Source organism: Pezoporus flaviventris, unplaced genomic scaffold (assembly GCF_033815535.1).
Source record: "Pezoporus flaviventris isolate CSIRO_AGI_PZ_B2104156 unplaced genomic scaffold, CSIRO_AGI_Pfla_v1 ptg000020l, whole genome shotgun sequence".
Classification (NCBI taxonomy): Eukaryota; Metazoa; Chordata; class Aves; order Psittaciformes; family Psittacidae; genus Pezoporus; species Pezoporus flaviventris.
The window spans coordinates 3,216,517-3,232,459 of record NW_026892568.1 but is presented as its reverse complement, the minus strand read 5'-3'; the positions used below and the strand labels follow the sequence as shown (position 1 = coordinate 3,232,459).

The 15,943-nt window shown below is 45.8% G+C and overlaps 1 protein-coding gene and 1 non-coding gene across 6 annotated transcripts in view; both read left to right on the top strand.

The window, feature by feature from the left end:
* Positions 1-9,560, top strand: part of RAB11FIP4 (RAB11 family interacting protein 4) — a 116,011-nt gene extending 106,451 nt beyond the window's left edge. For all 5 annotated transcript variants that reach the window (XM_061455365.1, XM_061455364.1, XM_061455367.1 and 2 more), the window contains 5 exons: positions 403-484; positions 737-874; positions 1,384-1,542; positions 1,892-2,035; positions 3,498-9,560. In XM_061455365.1, coding sequence (XP_061311349.1) covers positions 403-484; positions 737-874; positions 1,384-1,542; positions 1,892-2,035; positions 3,498-3,614 — 640 coding nt within the window. In that variant the 3' untranslated portion in view covers positions 3,615-9,560. The remainder of the gene's footprint in view (positions 1-402; positions 485-736; positions 875-1,383; positions 1,543-1,891; positions 2,036-3,497) is intronic.
* A 5,125-nt stretch (positions 9,561-14,685) lies between these two features.
* On the top strand, positions 14,686-14,757 carry TRNAT-CGU (transfer RNA threonine (anticodon CGU)). The gene has a single exon. It is a non-coding gene; the product is annotated as a tRNA-Thr (tRNA).
* Positions 14,758-15,943: the final 1,186 nt, after the last annotated feature.

Genomic DNA, 15,943 nt, shown 5'->3' with positions numbered 1-15,943 from the left:
CATAGGCTGTTCACAACCAGACAGTGCACAGAGGATGCTTCACATTAATGCTTTAATCCACATGGCCCATGTAGGCAGCTTAGATGGATATTTGGCATGGGTTCAAGGAGGGAGTTATGACCAGCTGTAGCATACACTTGTGTCTGCATTTGTTTCTTCCTACTTAATTCTTTTTTGATGCTTGTTAGGAGCATAAGAATCTGAGGGGCAGACAGTAGATTTCACAGTTAAGAGCTACTATTGGCCCCAAAACCAAACAAATGGTGCTCAATAGCTCATGCTAAAAAACTGTAATATTAGAAGTATTGTTTGATCTTTCTATCAAATGGCTTTTTAGAACATGCTATTTTGCATGTCTGCATTCTTGAGGTACTTGCTGTAAGATTTTTGTTATTGACATAGGGTTCAACAACTGGAAGAAGAAAATGGTGAGCTGAAATGCACTGTCACACGACTGAAATCACAAACGGAGAGATTAGATGAGGTAACAAAACCCAAGTGCTTGAGCAGCTTGATTTGTGTAAGAGCAAATTTCTCATAGTGGTTGGCCCAGCTTCTTTAGTTTGCCTACCCTAAAAAAGGCTACTAATGTAATTGGAACATTGGTCACCTTTAGTGTCAGGAATGCCCTGAGACACATGCCAGCTTATGGCCAGCTGTGTCTAGAGTTGTGTGGTAAAACTGAAGACGGTTTGTGCACTTGCAAACTAGCTGTGAAGTTGCCCTTTTGTTCTAGGAAAGGCAGCGTATGTCAGATAGGTTGGAAGACACTAGTCTGCGACTGAAGGATGAGATGGATTTGTACAAGAGGATGATGGACAAGCTGCGGCAGAACAGGCTGGAGTTTAACAAGGAGAGGGAAGCCACGCAGGAGGTAGGTGTGAAGAGGGGTGTAAGACCAGGCAACCACATCTCTTCTGCATAGAAGCCCATCTGAGCAAAGAATTAACAGACAGAATGAACAGTGAAAGTACAGCATCCAGTGAATGTATTACTGGGTTGTGTTTCTGTGGGAGGGGTACCCATAAGGTGATGAATGCTGCAAGAATAAATGTAACCACTTTGGGTCAGGGATTGCCAACTTTCTGAGAACTTGAAGCCTTGAATGTGTGCCCTAAGATTTCCTTTATTATGTTTGCAAGGGGAATTATGCCTCTCAGACATGAAGCTTAGAGATCAGAGACTCTTCTAGCTCTGAAGAGGTTTAAGTGACCTTGCTCTTCCATAGAAGAGCAAGTGGCTCTATTGTAGGGCTGTCTGACCTCAGCCAGGTTCACAGAGTGCTGGTGTTGGAGTACAGAGGTGCAGCACAGAGCTGGCTGCTTATGGGGAGGGCTGGTTGTGAAGGGACTGGAGAGACATGATCTGCTTGCATGCCCACAGCTCATTGAAGACCTGCGGAAGGAACTGGAGCACTTGCAGCTGTACAAGCTGGAATGTGAGCGTCCTGGACGTGGGAGAAGCTCTTCATCCAGTGTGAGTGAATTCAATGCCAAAACCAGAGAGGTGGAAATGGAGCATGAAATAAAAAGGCTGAAGCAGGTGAGCAGGGATGGGCCTCTTGATCCATGTGAAATACACAGGACTGCTTTGACAAATGCCTATAGCTGCCACTCATAGCATACTGCCTTTAGATTTTGTGTCCCCTTTCTCACACAAGCACAAGAACCATGTTGCATCTGTCTAGGACGACTTTAAACAGGCCGTGTAAATTGTGCACATAAGAAATGCCTGTGATGCTGTCAGGGTAGCCTTGTCTGGTGACAAGAGTGTTGCTGCTAGCTTGCAGCCTTACCTTGTGTCATCCGAGCTACCTGTGATTCAAAAGATTTATTGTTCAATGAAGCCTTATGGGAAGAACTTAAATCAGTGTCTTTTTATCGTTAAATAGGAGAATCAGAAACTTCGTGACCAAAATGATGATCTCAATGGACAGATCCTAAGTCTTAGTCTTTATGAAGCTAAAAATCTCTTTGCAACACAAACAAAAGCCCAGTCACTGGCTGCTGAAATTGATTCTGCATCAAGAGATGAGGTAATGTGCTTTTTTAATCAAGTACTACATCCAGAAATATGCCAGTTTCAATGTAATTAGCTGTCAAGGTTGAACTATTTGAAGCTGACAAATGAACAGCAGAAAAAAATCTGCTTTGCTAGGAGTTCAGGAGTGTTATAAGATTGCCTTGAATCTAACAGAGGCTTTGGATGCTCTTTTAATATAACTCTTCCATTTGTCTCTCACAATACTGGAATTATTAGAATCTCGGGGAAAAGTTTTACAATGGATTTTAACAATTTTAACATGTGCTACCTTACAGGGTATTGTGATATTATGACATTAAATTCACACAAATTACTGTAGTTACTTCAACTTTTACTTTCTCTTCTAGATTCAGTTCTCAGTTCAGTAACAAGCTCTCACTTAGATCTGTGTTTAAGCTATGTATTTCCTATAGCAGAGCTGAATTATTGAAGAAAGTAGGTAGCGTGCAAGGACAGATTGTGAGATCAGGCCAGTGAGTATGTAAGAGCTCCCAGGGAAAAATACAGGTTAGTGATGAAGTTGATTTTAAAAGGAATTGTTTGCTTTTTAGGCTTCATTTGTTCTGGACAGAACTTCCCATTTCTTCTTCAAGAGGTGTCCTGTGACAGACTTTTTTTACCTAATCTGTATTTGAATGACCCTGTTAGCCTTAGCTCCTGGGCAGTGCCTTGAAGTGAAGAACATACTTGAGTTTCTTGCTGAACCAAAGCTCTGTGAAGGCTGTTTAATTGTTGAACTCTAATGATTTTATTTTTTCTTGACAATAGCAGAAGTCCAATTTGCTTTTACCTAATTATTCCTCATTGTTTATCTCATGCCTCTGGCTCATGCAAAGAATATCCAGCACTACCCCTCTAAAGGAGGAAAGTGCCAACTATGGCCCAGGCTTCCTAAATCTTACATAAACTTTATTCGTTGTGCCATTTTTTTCCTCTATAATCAAATGAAGGTAAGGAACTGCAGACTCAGGGTGGGACTTTTAACAAGGCTAATGAAAATGGATGCACAAATCACATTAGGGTGGATCTAGGGCTCTACTGCTCCTGGACAGCTTTGTCAGTTTGGCATTGAACATGCAGAGTATAAAAAGCCAGCAGTCTTCGTCTTTGGAGAGTTTGAGGGGCCCGTAGAGTATCATGAAGCTCTTGCATTCCGAGATGGAGAGGTTCACCCATGGTGTGGATGCAGGATGGATTGGTGTTTTAAATAAGGTATTTGTGTCAAAAAACCTGCCAAAAGATCCCTGGTGATGACTGTTCACCGCCTTTCTTACTAGTAAAGATCTTTAACATCCAGATTGTTTCTCATACAGAAACAGGGAGAGCTAGAGGTAGAATACCTATCACAAAAGGTGACATTGAGTCAGTACTAGTCTCTCACCTGCCTGAACTTCATGCTATTATGTAAACTAGTGAAACTATTTCAAAAGTAACTTTGAAATGTTGTGTTTCAGCTCATGGAAGCCCTTAAAGAACAGGAAGAAATCAATTACAGATTGCGACAGTATATGGACAAGATAATTTTGGCAATCCTGGACCATAATCCCTCTATCTTGGAGATAAAGAATTGAAGAGAATGAGAGAAGGAAAAGCAGCAACTGCCTGATATTTCTGCACATGCCACTGGATCTAAACAACACTGATACTGTAAATTAATCTATAAATATATATATACACTGTGTGTGAGTGTGGGTGCGCGGGTGTGTTTATATGATGTTTGGTACACTGTTATTTGTCATTGAATTGGCTTGGTTAGACTTTTTCCATGCACTTTCAATACCTGTGGTAAGATGGATACTGTATATTAATGTAATAACAATATAACTGGATCATGCTGTTTTAGATTCTGGACAAAATTACTCTACCTCTAGTTGTAAAGGTAAAAAAGACAATGGAAACACATGGATGTGTCCCTGACTTTAGGAGCAAGAATTGTTCTTTTGTTCTTCCAGGAATTTGGGTACCACAAATCAACTAACACACCCAGGTTCAGTTCCTGACTGGTGCTGACTATTTCCTATTTGATTTAGTTTTAGTACTTAAACCACACATAGGACAAAAAAAAACACACTTTGAGGAAAAGGAAGGACTCAAAGTACAAGGGAAGATGAGGAAAATATTGCAGAATTGTTGCTTTTTGTGAAAAAAATCACCATCCACTTGTTTGCCACTGTCAGCACAAAGTGCTTTTAATGTAAGTTCACTCTGGAGCCTGCTTTGGGATGCTCTGAGCCAGCCTGCTCTTCAGTGTGTGTGAGCATGTGTATTTTTATGCCAGGGTCCCTGTGTAGCATTGAGGCAAAGAAGCTCTTCAAATCTGTTCCCCTATTTTCAGGGGTTTATCATGGGCCATTAAGATGAATTCTGGGATCCTGCCCCTTCACCCTTAAGAGGGAGCACGTTCTAGTTCTTACCAGAAGAAAAAAAAAAAATTGCATGAAATAGCTCACATCGGGGGAGGAGGCGCAGCCCTTGAAATTATCGGTTGAGTTGCTTTCCCACCCCAGCTACACCTCACTCCTTTGAGACCGACATTTTGTGGGCAAGCTGTGAAGAGGACTGGCTGGGTCCTAGCGCAGTGGTGGAGGGAAGTCAAACATGGAGTGACTTTTATCATTAGGGCAGTAAAAAGGAAAAGAGCTTGGTGTTGCAGCAGTTTCCAATCCAGGCTGGGTACACACATGCATATTTAAAGCTCTGAATAGGGAATACATCCTGATTTAAATGAGCAGTGGGGCAGGTGCTTAACTTTAAATGTGTACTATGGCTGCTCATAGAGGTCAGTTGGACAGAACGCTAAATCTTTAAAGTTGAGTGTATGCTTAAATGCTGCCTTAAATAGGATGGACTTCAGCATGTGCCTGTGTTCTCCTGAGCTGGATCTGTGTACTGTAGGGCTAGGACCTTTTTAATGAATAATGTAGCTTATGGAAGGAGCTAATGGAATTGTTTGGATAGTTGAAGGCTAAAAAGAAAATTATACCATGCACTTTTTTAAAGTAAAAATACCATATTTTTGATTTACACCGACTGGCGCAGAAAAACAGGCTCAAATATCTGGCTTTCCCCAGTGCGTAGAGATGTTACGTCTATTGAATACACTCCCCAGAAGAATGTTACAGTAGCAATGACTGTGCTTTTCTGTGTATTTCTTGCTGTTGGCAGTGTCTTGCCCCTAGTATTCTCTTGATGTATCTTGGTGTGTATATGTGATGCATTTTTCCTGAATTTGAATACATAAGACTGTATTCAGTTATGGATGTAAATATATATATTTTTCTGCAATCTCTGTGCTCTTGCCTTCAGTGATGTGTTACTGGAGTGATGGGAAACGGGGGAAGTACTGAAAACAGGCTTTCTTGAAGGCAAGACAATAAAACCAACTTGTTTCTGTGTACCTGCATCAGGCAGGTGTAAAGTAACTGGAAAGTGAAAGGGACCAGAGGAATAACCATGGGACAACACCGCAGTGCACGAAGTGTGTAAGACTTCAGTGCTCTGGAAGAAATGGTGCCGTCTTGTTTAAACAGTAATGTCTTAGGGCTGGTTTCCTGAGGCTATAGGGTGAGGAAGGGATTTAAAGACTACTCCTTTGCTGCCTGGAGATGGTGTAAAATGACCTCTGATGTGCAACATGGCAAAAGGTTCTGTCATTGACAACACACACATGCGCCCTTCCCAGAAGGCAAGAGAGGAACACTTAAGCCAGAACTCTTCACTTTCACTTTAGTGATGGCATTTCCCTCTAACTGAAGCCATCTGTGGGTTGTGCCAAGGACTTTGCTCTTTTTATAGTCCGCAGAGAACAATTTCAAGTTGTCAGGTGGCTGTTGCTAACCTGCAGTGATGAGCAGGGCTGGGTGAGCTAGCATGCCTGCTACCGGAGCTGACTGTGTTTGGTAAGTTACGCTTCTGTCCTGCTCTCATGCAGTGGATTTAAGTATGAATGAAGCTGTTGCAGGTCAGAATGGTGACTGAATGTTTCCCCCTAAATATTTTTAGAGTAAACTGGACTTAGCTTCAAAATTGTAATAATCTAAAACCCATTCCTATTAGGGTAGAACATCAGCAAATGTTGAGGACTATTTCACTGAAAGTGGTGCTGAGCACCTGGGGAGCAGAGAGCCTGGCTTACTTCACTGAGACACAGACCCATGGACATGAACAGAAGAAGACATGACTGTAGTGATAGCCAACGTATTTGCAGGTAATTGTATGTAAGAGGTGAATAGCCACTAATAGAGACAATAGTCTCTTAAGTCTGGCTAAAATCCTGAAAGTGGTATTTAGCCAAGGGTACTCAGCAGTGGGTTTTCTAAAGGCTCACAAGACTTCTTGTGCAGCTCTGTACCCACCTGCTGTAGCATTTAGAAGCTTTTACTCCAGTGTTTGCGTTTGAAGAGTTGTCTTACCACCATGTTGGTGGTGTTTGTAGCTTTGTTTTATTGCATAAAAGTTATGCTTTTGCTCCTGTGGGGCCCTCAGTGTGCTACTGCTTTCTGTTATGTTCAAATACATATCCAGATGCTTGATATGTTTGACAACTAATGTGATTTGGAGGTGGGAGAGGTGTTTCACTGACAGATACACTTTCCTCTAAGACATCCACCTCTAAAAATGCCAATTAGCAATTGCATTCTTAGACTGAGTAGCTACAGTAACTACGCATACTAGACCAACTTATTTTGCAGCCCAAGCCTTGGAGAACCCTTCTATCCCAGAAAAGAAGTCATCATGTTTTATGACATGCAGGTAACTTGATAATAAGGGGTATCTTGATGGGTTATGGGAGTAGAGAGTAATCAGATACTGATGTTGCATATTTTGGTTAAGTGTCAGACAGCCACATTGGCACAACAGACAGGAGATGCGGGAGATGGTGAAGCCACTGGTTTCAGTGTCGGTTCTCTGATAAATTCCTTATTGTGAGTTTTCTTTGTGCCCACAGCCCAGCTGGGGAAGTACAGCCTGCCTGTGTGTCAGTGTCACTGTGGGTGGAACAATGGCTTCACCTCCCTGGGTAAATAACTTCAGATACAGAAACGTGGTATCATCTCATTCTAGCACTGCTCAAGTGCAGTAAACATTCTTGTGTCAGATCTGTGCTTCTCACTTAACCCTTGGGGATGCAAACACAATCCAAGGTGCTTGGATCTTGATCTGTTTCTTAGTTCATTCTGGTATAGATTCAGAAAAGCTAAGTGATATTCTGGTCAAACCAGTTGCAAACCACTGCAGGTATTTTTGTACAGTGAAAAAAATGACTGCTTCTCACCAGCAGCTGTCCTTTCTTAAGCTGATCCCTCACACATCAAGCTGCTGCAGAAAAAGAACTGTTTCAAAACTTGCACCTAGGAGTACATGAAATGTGGTCTCTCAAGATTTTACTCATACTGGCTGCTTCCCTCCAGACATCACTCTTAGGCTGCTGCCTAGTTCTGGTTTTGGAGTGTGATATTGAGCCAAAATTACCTTGACATAAAAGAGTATTTTTCAGCTTTCTGAATAACTTCTATTAAAGACACAAGCTGTTTGAGAATTTGTCATGTTTTGAAGTGCAGCAGTGACAAACTGTAACCATCCCATTTATTTTTAAGGAGTTTTTAGTATGCTAATTTGTAGCAAGTCTCAAAAAGGAAAAAAACTCCAGTACACTTTTGCTGCCAACTTTCCTTTTATGGTCTTGGGAGAAATTCAGATGTTTCTCAGCCAGCTCTGGGGGGAGTTGAACGCAGCGTTATTAATTCTCAAAGATGCGTGGATCAAATACTTTGCTGCCTGAATGCAGCAATGCCCAGTTCACTTCAGCAGAACTGCATTACTCTCCAGACAGGATCTTGGCCTGCAGTATGTGGGCTGCCTGGTCTGGTTAGTAATTGAGGTCTTGGAAGCTAATACATAAACACACACCGTGGCTGGCTCCATCGGTCACTGCTCAGCAGTCTCTGCATCCTAGTGCTAATGATGAATCTGAGAAGTAGGATTTACAAATAAATGAATACTTTTTTCCCCTTCTTTAATGGTAGTGAATATAAAGTGGTTTTCTCTTCAAACAAATACTGCACGGTGTGGTCAGAGGGATGTTTTCCAAGGAAGGAAGGAAGTAGCAGCTGATCAAACACTTGCCACATCAGTGGCTTGGCTTATATCGATTCAAGTGAAAACTTGGCTCAAACTTTGAGCAGTTCCTGGATTGGTTCTAGTGTAAGTAGCAGTGCTCATATTCCAGTTATTTCATTTGTTACTCAAGAAACATTGTCAAGAAGGCATGACAGGTGATGTAACACAGCTGATTTTAAAGGGTATAGTTCAATAGCTGCTGGCATCTTGCTCTTTTGCAGCATCCTTGGGGTGGTTTTCTCAGTATTTTCCAGTTCAAAATATTGTTGTAGAAATATCTGCAACTCAGGTCACTGTACCATCATTTGCCACAGTGTGGAGCCAGCTGATAGGGCTACATTGTGTTCTGAAAACTTGTCCGTGCTTACTGAAAGTTTTGTTCAGCTGTGAAAGTAATACCTATTCAAACATATAATTGTGAAGAGATTACTTAAACTTTAAACCTGATGAAAATGTATATTAACAAACATGGATTTCTATAGTATAGTTTGGAACCTACTCCAAGAATCTGTTTTTAGTGGTGGAAGTATGACATCTGAGCTGTCAGCTCTCACATCACTCAGCAGAGCCGCATGCACCCTGGCAAAGGGTGCAGAGGTGATAGTTCTGGCAGACACACAGTCAATACATAGACAATGACTGAAGCAGGAGGGCTGTGGTTACTCTTCTACCCAGTAACTTGGAGCAGTGATGATCTTGCAGTGCTCAGCATCAGCCCTGTTTTGTTTAATACTTTATCCACAGCTAAATTATTCTGGCTTTGGAGAAAGGAAGTCAGAAGGGGAACTAAGAATTTCATATCATGTGAACACTGTAATAAACTACAGGGCATCAATTGTTGCACTGATGGTATGTTTAAATACGGAGATATTTTGGGAATTACTGTAATAGCGGTTGTGGGAGTCATTTGGTTTGCTTTGGTGCACAGACTGTACTGACATTTTTTGCATGGTTACATATTTTAGTACTTGTGCCTTTTATTTCTCTGTTGTGAAGATGCATTTTCACATTTTATTTCCTGTTTTGGGCACTTTTGATATACACTTTTTAATTTGATCTTCATCTCTGGTTTCCATGTAATGTACATGTGTATATATAAAATAGATCAGATTTGTATTCATGTGCCTCTGAGATGTAAAAACAACTCATTTTGTACAGGTTTTTTAGAAGCACTAGGTCATGGTCGAGATTATGTAGCAGATGAAATTCAATGTAACTAGCAGTTCTCTGTCTTTGAGAAATGTTGTGTCAGATGGCTGGTCTCTTTTGTAAGGCAGTGTCTCACACACGCTCCCCAGATTTATTGTTGTAATATCATTATGAGATCCATTCTATCCACTTACTGGTTTTAGTTAATTCAAAATAATAAAACACCTAAATCAATGTTATGGTCCTGACTTGGCAGTTATATTTTTTTTATTCACACCAAAGCAAATTTGTTTGGTTTTATACTTGAATGGACATCAAACTAAAACCTCATTTGAACGCATCGCCCATTTCAGGTTAACTTCAGTCTGGGATTATTTTTGTGGGAATGGACAAGTGATTTACTTTGCCTATTGAAATGGAATAAGAAATAGCATTACCAGTTTATTGACTCGCTTTCTTAGAGAGGGCAAATGCTTTAGATTATTTCTCCTGTTCCGTCCATGGCTTCTGTGGCAGCTTTTTGTAAGACCAGACCCTGGATCTGCATGACTGGAGATCTTCCTCTTGCAGATGTGAGAATTTCAGTGTGTCACTTTCCACATTTTGGCTCCTGGGGAATAAACGTGCATTGGGGTTTCTAGCCCAGCACTCTCCTGATGCATTTGGGAAGCTAAATAGACGGTTGTGAGACTGGACCATCCTAGAAGTGTCCTTCCCTCCCATCAACCTGCTCTTGAGCTGCTGCTTTCATTTCTTGAGTGTTGACCCCCTCATCTGGTGAGATGCTTGAATTGTTCCCTCTCCCACATCTTGCGGTTTATCAATACCCACTCACCAGCCCCTGGGCACAAAGAGGTAATAAATTGTGGTAAGTCACAGGAAAGAAATCATCAGTATCCCCTAAATGTCCCAAAACACGGAGTTTTGAACTATAAAATATTATGTTCCATTCTGATGGAGCAGAAATTTTTAACTGAGCTTGGCACCTGCTTGACGTTATAGAGCTGCCTTAGAAGCGCCGGAGGTGGGTTTAGTGTTGACTTCTGAGGCTGAAGGCAGCGGCTCTCCCCTGCCCCGCTGTGCTGGGGAGAGGCCTGAGGGGGAGCTCTGCCATGGCCGGGCCCAGCTGCGGCTCCCAGGTGTGCCCGGAAGGGGCCGGGGGGCGCTGGGAAGCCTCGGGCCTCGGCTGGGAGCTGCGGTTACAGCGCCGGGGAGCGCGGACACAAGGAGAGCCTCGCGCTTGGAGTCCCCACCGCGGCAGGACGGCGGAGGACACAGCACACCGCCTCGGCCGGCGCTCTGAGGTACGTCTTGTTTACTCGCCTCCTGTTTGAGGTGCCAGGCCCGCTGCCACCTTCTCCGGGGGGTGTTTTAACTGCTACAGTGGAAAATGACCGACGAAGTGAGCGGCCGTTTTGGTTCAAGGCTGCTTGCTGTAAGGGAGTGAGGGGAGGGCGCCATGGGCACCTCAGGGGTGTCTGTGGGCACCGCTCCTGAAAAGAGGGGCCCTTTGTTTTGGGGAAGGGCAGCCGCGGTCAGACCACAGAGGTGCTGGGTGCTGCTTACAGGGGAAAACGGGGCCTTTGTGAGGGAACAGCGTGGTTCCTGGGGTGAAGCAGCTCTGCCTGGCCCCGTGTTGGAGGGAAACCATTAGAGTGCGCCTGGAAATACCACCCCGACATGGCCGCGGGGTTGTGCTGCCACAGGTGGGTTTAATGGAGCTGAAGTCTGCTTTCTGAAGAGCCGCTGCTCCCGCACCCAGCCTGCTCCAGCAGGTGCTGCTTGTGTCCTTGATGAGTAAAAATGTGACCGGTTTGCACCTGTGTGAACGATGATGAAGGGTGTAAAGCCAGAGAACCTGGCCTGTGGTGTGTTATTTAGTACCTGAGGTGGGGTCTAAGGTGGTAAGCTCTGCCTGCAGCTGGGCACGAAGCAGGGGAAAGGGGATTTTGAAGAGACTTCAGTGTTGAGTTCAGGCTTTGCAGGACAAATGTTTTCCTTTAAAAAGCATTTTGATGATCTTGAAGTGATTATAGTGTGCAGACTGCTTTGGTTTGGCTGTCAGTAGTTTCTGAACTGGAATACATCTTTTACAATATCATCCCATGTGGTTGCTGGGCAGCTTTTCTCCCCGGTAGCTACAGGTGTTTGGGGAATCAGAGCAAAGTGTATGAATAATCCATGGAGCAGCCTACCTGTGTGTTACTTTCCCAGGCTTCCCCATTCCCATGTTCCTCATGGCAACGAGGTGCTGGTTAGTCAGATTTATATCAGCAGGCACAAAGAAAACTGCCTGCAGTGTATGCTAAACCACTTCGCCAGAGAGGCAAGGAGCAGTGTTGTTCCCAAATCTCAGGCTAACCCCTGTCAGCCCAGGCTAACGTGCTGTACTACTGACCTACTTCCACATCAGTTACTCACTGGTATGCAAGGAAGATACACTGGGAAAGTAAATCAGCTGTTACGCTGGGGATAGTGTACATCAACAGTTGTGCACAATACATGCTGTTCTTACTGTGCTGGGGAGAGCTTTGGGTCACTTTGCAACCAGGAATTAAAGCTCGGAGCTGCCTGAGAGGTGATTGTTATCATGCTCGTATCTTTTGGAGGGAAGGAGGGTTTGAAGCTGGGCAGAGGTTAAATGAGGCAGTAGCAGAGTAGGAAATAGATTGCAGGAGCTTTGACTCCTGAAAACTTGGACGGTGGCAAGGCAAGCCATTACAGAGAGGAAACACATCTCGTGTGAGCACTGGGTGAGTGCAGTGGCCAACTCCTATAGTTGGCAGCAGGCTGTGGTCTCATGTTGTCTTGCCAGACACGTTTTGTTCACATAGCAGTCTCAAAGCTGTGACTTTGATGCTTTCCCTTGTTCTGTTTGCTGTTCTTGATGGCCCATGTTTCAATGTTTTCCCAAATCGCTGATGGCAGATGGGGGTCTGGAATGTGTCACTTCACTCTAAATGTCTTTTGACACATGTAATGTGGCAGGGACTCTCCTAGTTTGCATAACTCAGGGTTAGTTCTGTCCTTGGAGCCAGCTGCTTTTTGGATGCAAAAGAGGGGTTAGAACATATGATGAGTAAATTGAAGATTGTCCCAGATGTATAACTGCTTGGTGATTTTAATACAATTTTGCAGTGATAATTTGTCTTTTGGCATAGGGCTTCAATCCTTATTCCCTCACGCCACAATCTTTGTGCCTTCGATTGCTAACAGACAAGGTAGTTAATAGTTTGATGCACTAGCATGTAACGTAAAGCTTGCAACTCCTAGAGCAGGCTTTCTGAAAAGAAAGAAAAGCTGGGCTGTGGCACCAAGTGAGGTAGATGGAACTTTACTGTTGAAAGGCTGTGCGCAGGCTGTATGGTGTAAGACTTGTACTGTAACACGAGCAAATTGCAGGTGTTTCCTCACAGTTTCTCTTGGCCACTGTGTGGCTTTCCTTGATGTGCTCGGGGTTTTATTTAAAACCTGAATGGTCACCAGGCAGGACTGCTCCTGGCCCTCAGTAATCCTTCCGTCTGCATGACGGAGAAATCGCCCCCAACCTTCAGCCTTTGGGATCGATCCGAGCTCTGTGCAAAGCAGAACTGAGTGGGGCGCCCTGCAGAAAAGCAGCAGCTGAGGAGTTTCCCTTCATTCGTGGAAACGCTGTGTAATACTGTGGGGGTTGAAGGTGCAGCCCCGAAGCGGGGCGGTGGGTGCAGCGGAGCTTTCCCCCAGCAGAGGACGGCCGGGCTCTTTGCATCGCTGCTGCCGGAGCAGGGAGGAGGAGGAGCGCGTCCGGGCTGCCTGTGCGGGGGGGAACGCTTCAGCACCGGCCACCTGAACCGCGAAGCCCGCGGCCGCCGAGGCTGCGGGACGTGGCTGAAAACCAGCCTCGAGTCCCGCAACCCCACCAGCTCCTGCGGCCCGACTCCGGCTGCCCTGGGATGCTGTGGTATCAAACCCGAACCTCGGCATCATAGGCCGGCCTGGAAACACTGGGCACAATGTACTGACACCTAAAAGTGGGATTTACTCTTGGGAAAGCAGTCCTTTCTCTTTGGAATGAGCCGTTCAGCCCCGACTTGTGTTACTGATTTATGAAAGGAGCACGTTGCAAGTGCAGTACGTGTTCTTGTAGTAGTGGTTGTGTGACTCAGATCTGATCAGCCAGGTGGTGGTGCCAGGTTACAGATTTCTAGGTATAAAGTAAAAATAGGGTTTGTATTATGTCAAATTGGTAGCGGGTTCTAACTGTGCCTGGATTTTCTTATTTTCTTTTTGTTTGGTTTGTGGTTTTGTGCTTACAAAGCCCAAAAATACTGAATCACTTTCTTCCACCCAGTGATGTTTGAAAACTAGACACCAGAAGGAAACATTTCAGTGCAAAGCTAAATAATGGTTCAGAACCACAGCCTCCTGCCCTACAGCCACTGGTGATAAAAACGAGAGCTGATTCATTTCTTGGATTTTAACCAAGCATTAGCCATAAGACTAAATATTTGGTAGCTGGAAACCCAAAGGAGGAAATATTAATAATGTAGTATTGTATTTATGATTTATGCTATTATGATTTTACTATGTAAACAGAAGATAATGGGATTGAAGTAAAATGTGAGAACAGTCTGAATATCAGGAAACGCTTCCTGACACAAACCCACGTTAGACTGCCTGATACCGTCCCAAGGGAAGGGGTGGAAACGCTGTTGCTGGGCTCCCGGAGCGCGGGGGGCCACCGGCCTGGGCCCGTGTGCAGCGTGAGCGGGGCTGGCTCCCACTGCTCCTGCTTTGCAGGAAGCGTTCCCCCGTCCCGAACCCGGGAGCTGCGGCCAGCGCGCTCCCTCTTAGCAGGTGCCCGACACGGGAGAGCAACAGGGCTCTCTGAGCTCGGCGCTTGGCTGTTTCCATCCAGAAGAGCTGCCGTTTCCCCAGCAGACTCCGCGAGCGTGGCCATGCGCACATTTGCTGTCAGGGGAAACATCGGGAGGTGTCAGCCGGGAGGAAGTACAAATGTTCGCCGGTAATTTCGTGGTCTTTGAGCACCGGTGCGGCCCTCGCTGCTGGTGGCCACCGGGGAGGGTGGCTGGAGCAGGAGAGGCGTCCTGAGGCATCTCCTGCAGGGGCCGCTGGCAGCCGAGCTCCGCAGGCGGGGCTCCCGTTCCGCCGCCCGGGGCGGTTCCTCGGGGCGGTCACGCCCGTTCCAGGTGCCCCGCCCCGCGCCTGCAGGAGCCCCGCGCACCGGGCGGGCGGCGCTCGCCATCCCACGGTGCCGCGGCCGCTCCCGGTGCCGGCGGGGGCCCCGCTCCGCCCCGCCGGCGGCAGCTCCCCGGGGCGGGCGGGCGGCTCGCTGCGTTCCACTGGCGGCGCGCCGGTGCTGCTAGCCCGTCGGGCGCGGTGGCCAAGTGGTAAGGCGTCGGTCTCGTAAACCGAAGATCGCGGGTTCGAACCCCGTCCGTGCCTGCCGAGGCAGCGCGCTACGCTGGCAACCCCGCCGCGGGGAGGCCGCGGACGCCGCCTCGTTTGCGGCCCCTTTTTGCTTTCTATCGCGGATGTCGGGAGATCCGCTCCGGCGCCCAGCGCAGCGCGGAGGCTGTGGATCCCGAGGAGCGGGGAAAACAGATGCTGTGGGCCGCCGCAATGCCCCCTGGAACCGCACCGTGGACCTAGTGGGGTATCCGCAGTCCCCGTGGGTCTTTGCCACAGCGCTGATGCGGAGGCTGTGGGCGCTGTGGTGAGCTCACGCGTGTCTTCAGTGCCGTCCGTGGGTTGGCAGCTTCCACCAGCCTGGCTGCGGGGAGGAGGCATGGGGCAGGGGCAGAGCCCTGCACCCTGGAACCGCCCTGATGCCGGCCGTGCTCCCCTGCGCATCATTTCTGTGCTGAGGGAGCATGGAAAAGGCTTCCTCGCAGGAGGGGTTTCTCTGTGTTTTGCTTCGGGACAGTTGTATTGAATGCGATGAATAGTAGTTAAAATAAAGATGATGTTTGCGCTGCGCTGCTGTGGCAAGCGTTGGGTGAGCTTGGAAGTGGTCAATCTGTCGTGGTGTTACTTTCTCTGTAGGTGCTGGGTTTGATGTAATGCTCCCACATAGAGTCCTTAAATGGTAGATGGAGAACGATTCCTGGACTAAACAAATACAGCTATGAAAAGCTTAGTGTAGTTGTACACTGTTTACACAAGAATTGACCTTGATTGCTTGATTTTTAATGCGTAAAGCTGTGTGAAGCTTTACACATGTGCAAGGGCATTTCTGTTGGCTCTGTATGACCTCACTTTGATTATTGCTGCTTTCAGATAGCTTAAAATATGTAAAGAATAAAATAATTTCACTGCAAAATCACATAACCGGGAAGAGCTGAGGAGCCCCTTCCGAAAAACTAGTTGCTTCCTTCGATGCTTTGAGAAAGCTGTTTTTTGCTGTTTAATGGTCACACTTAGCCTGGGACTGACTGGGTAGGAGGCTGTTTGCCTCCCTCTGTAGGTACTAGAAGTGTGTAAGGTGCCTGGGGAGGTTGATACAAAACTGTTGTGCAGTATGTTATTAATAAACCACAAAAAAAACACCATAGTACATTTTGATCTAAGAAAAGGAGATGCAGTTTAGAACTTGTTTAGAAACATACAGATACAGTTTTACTTGCACTTT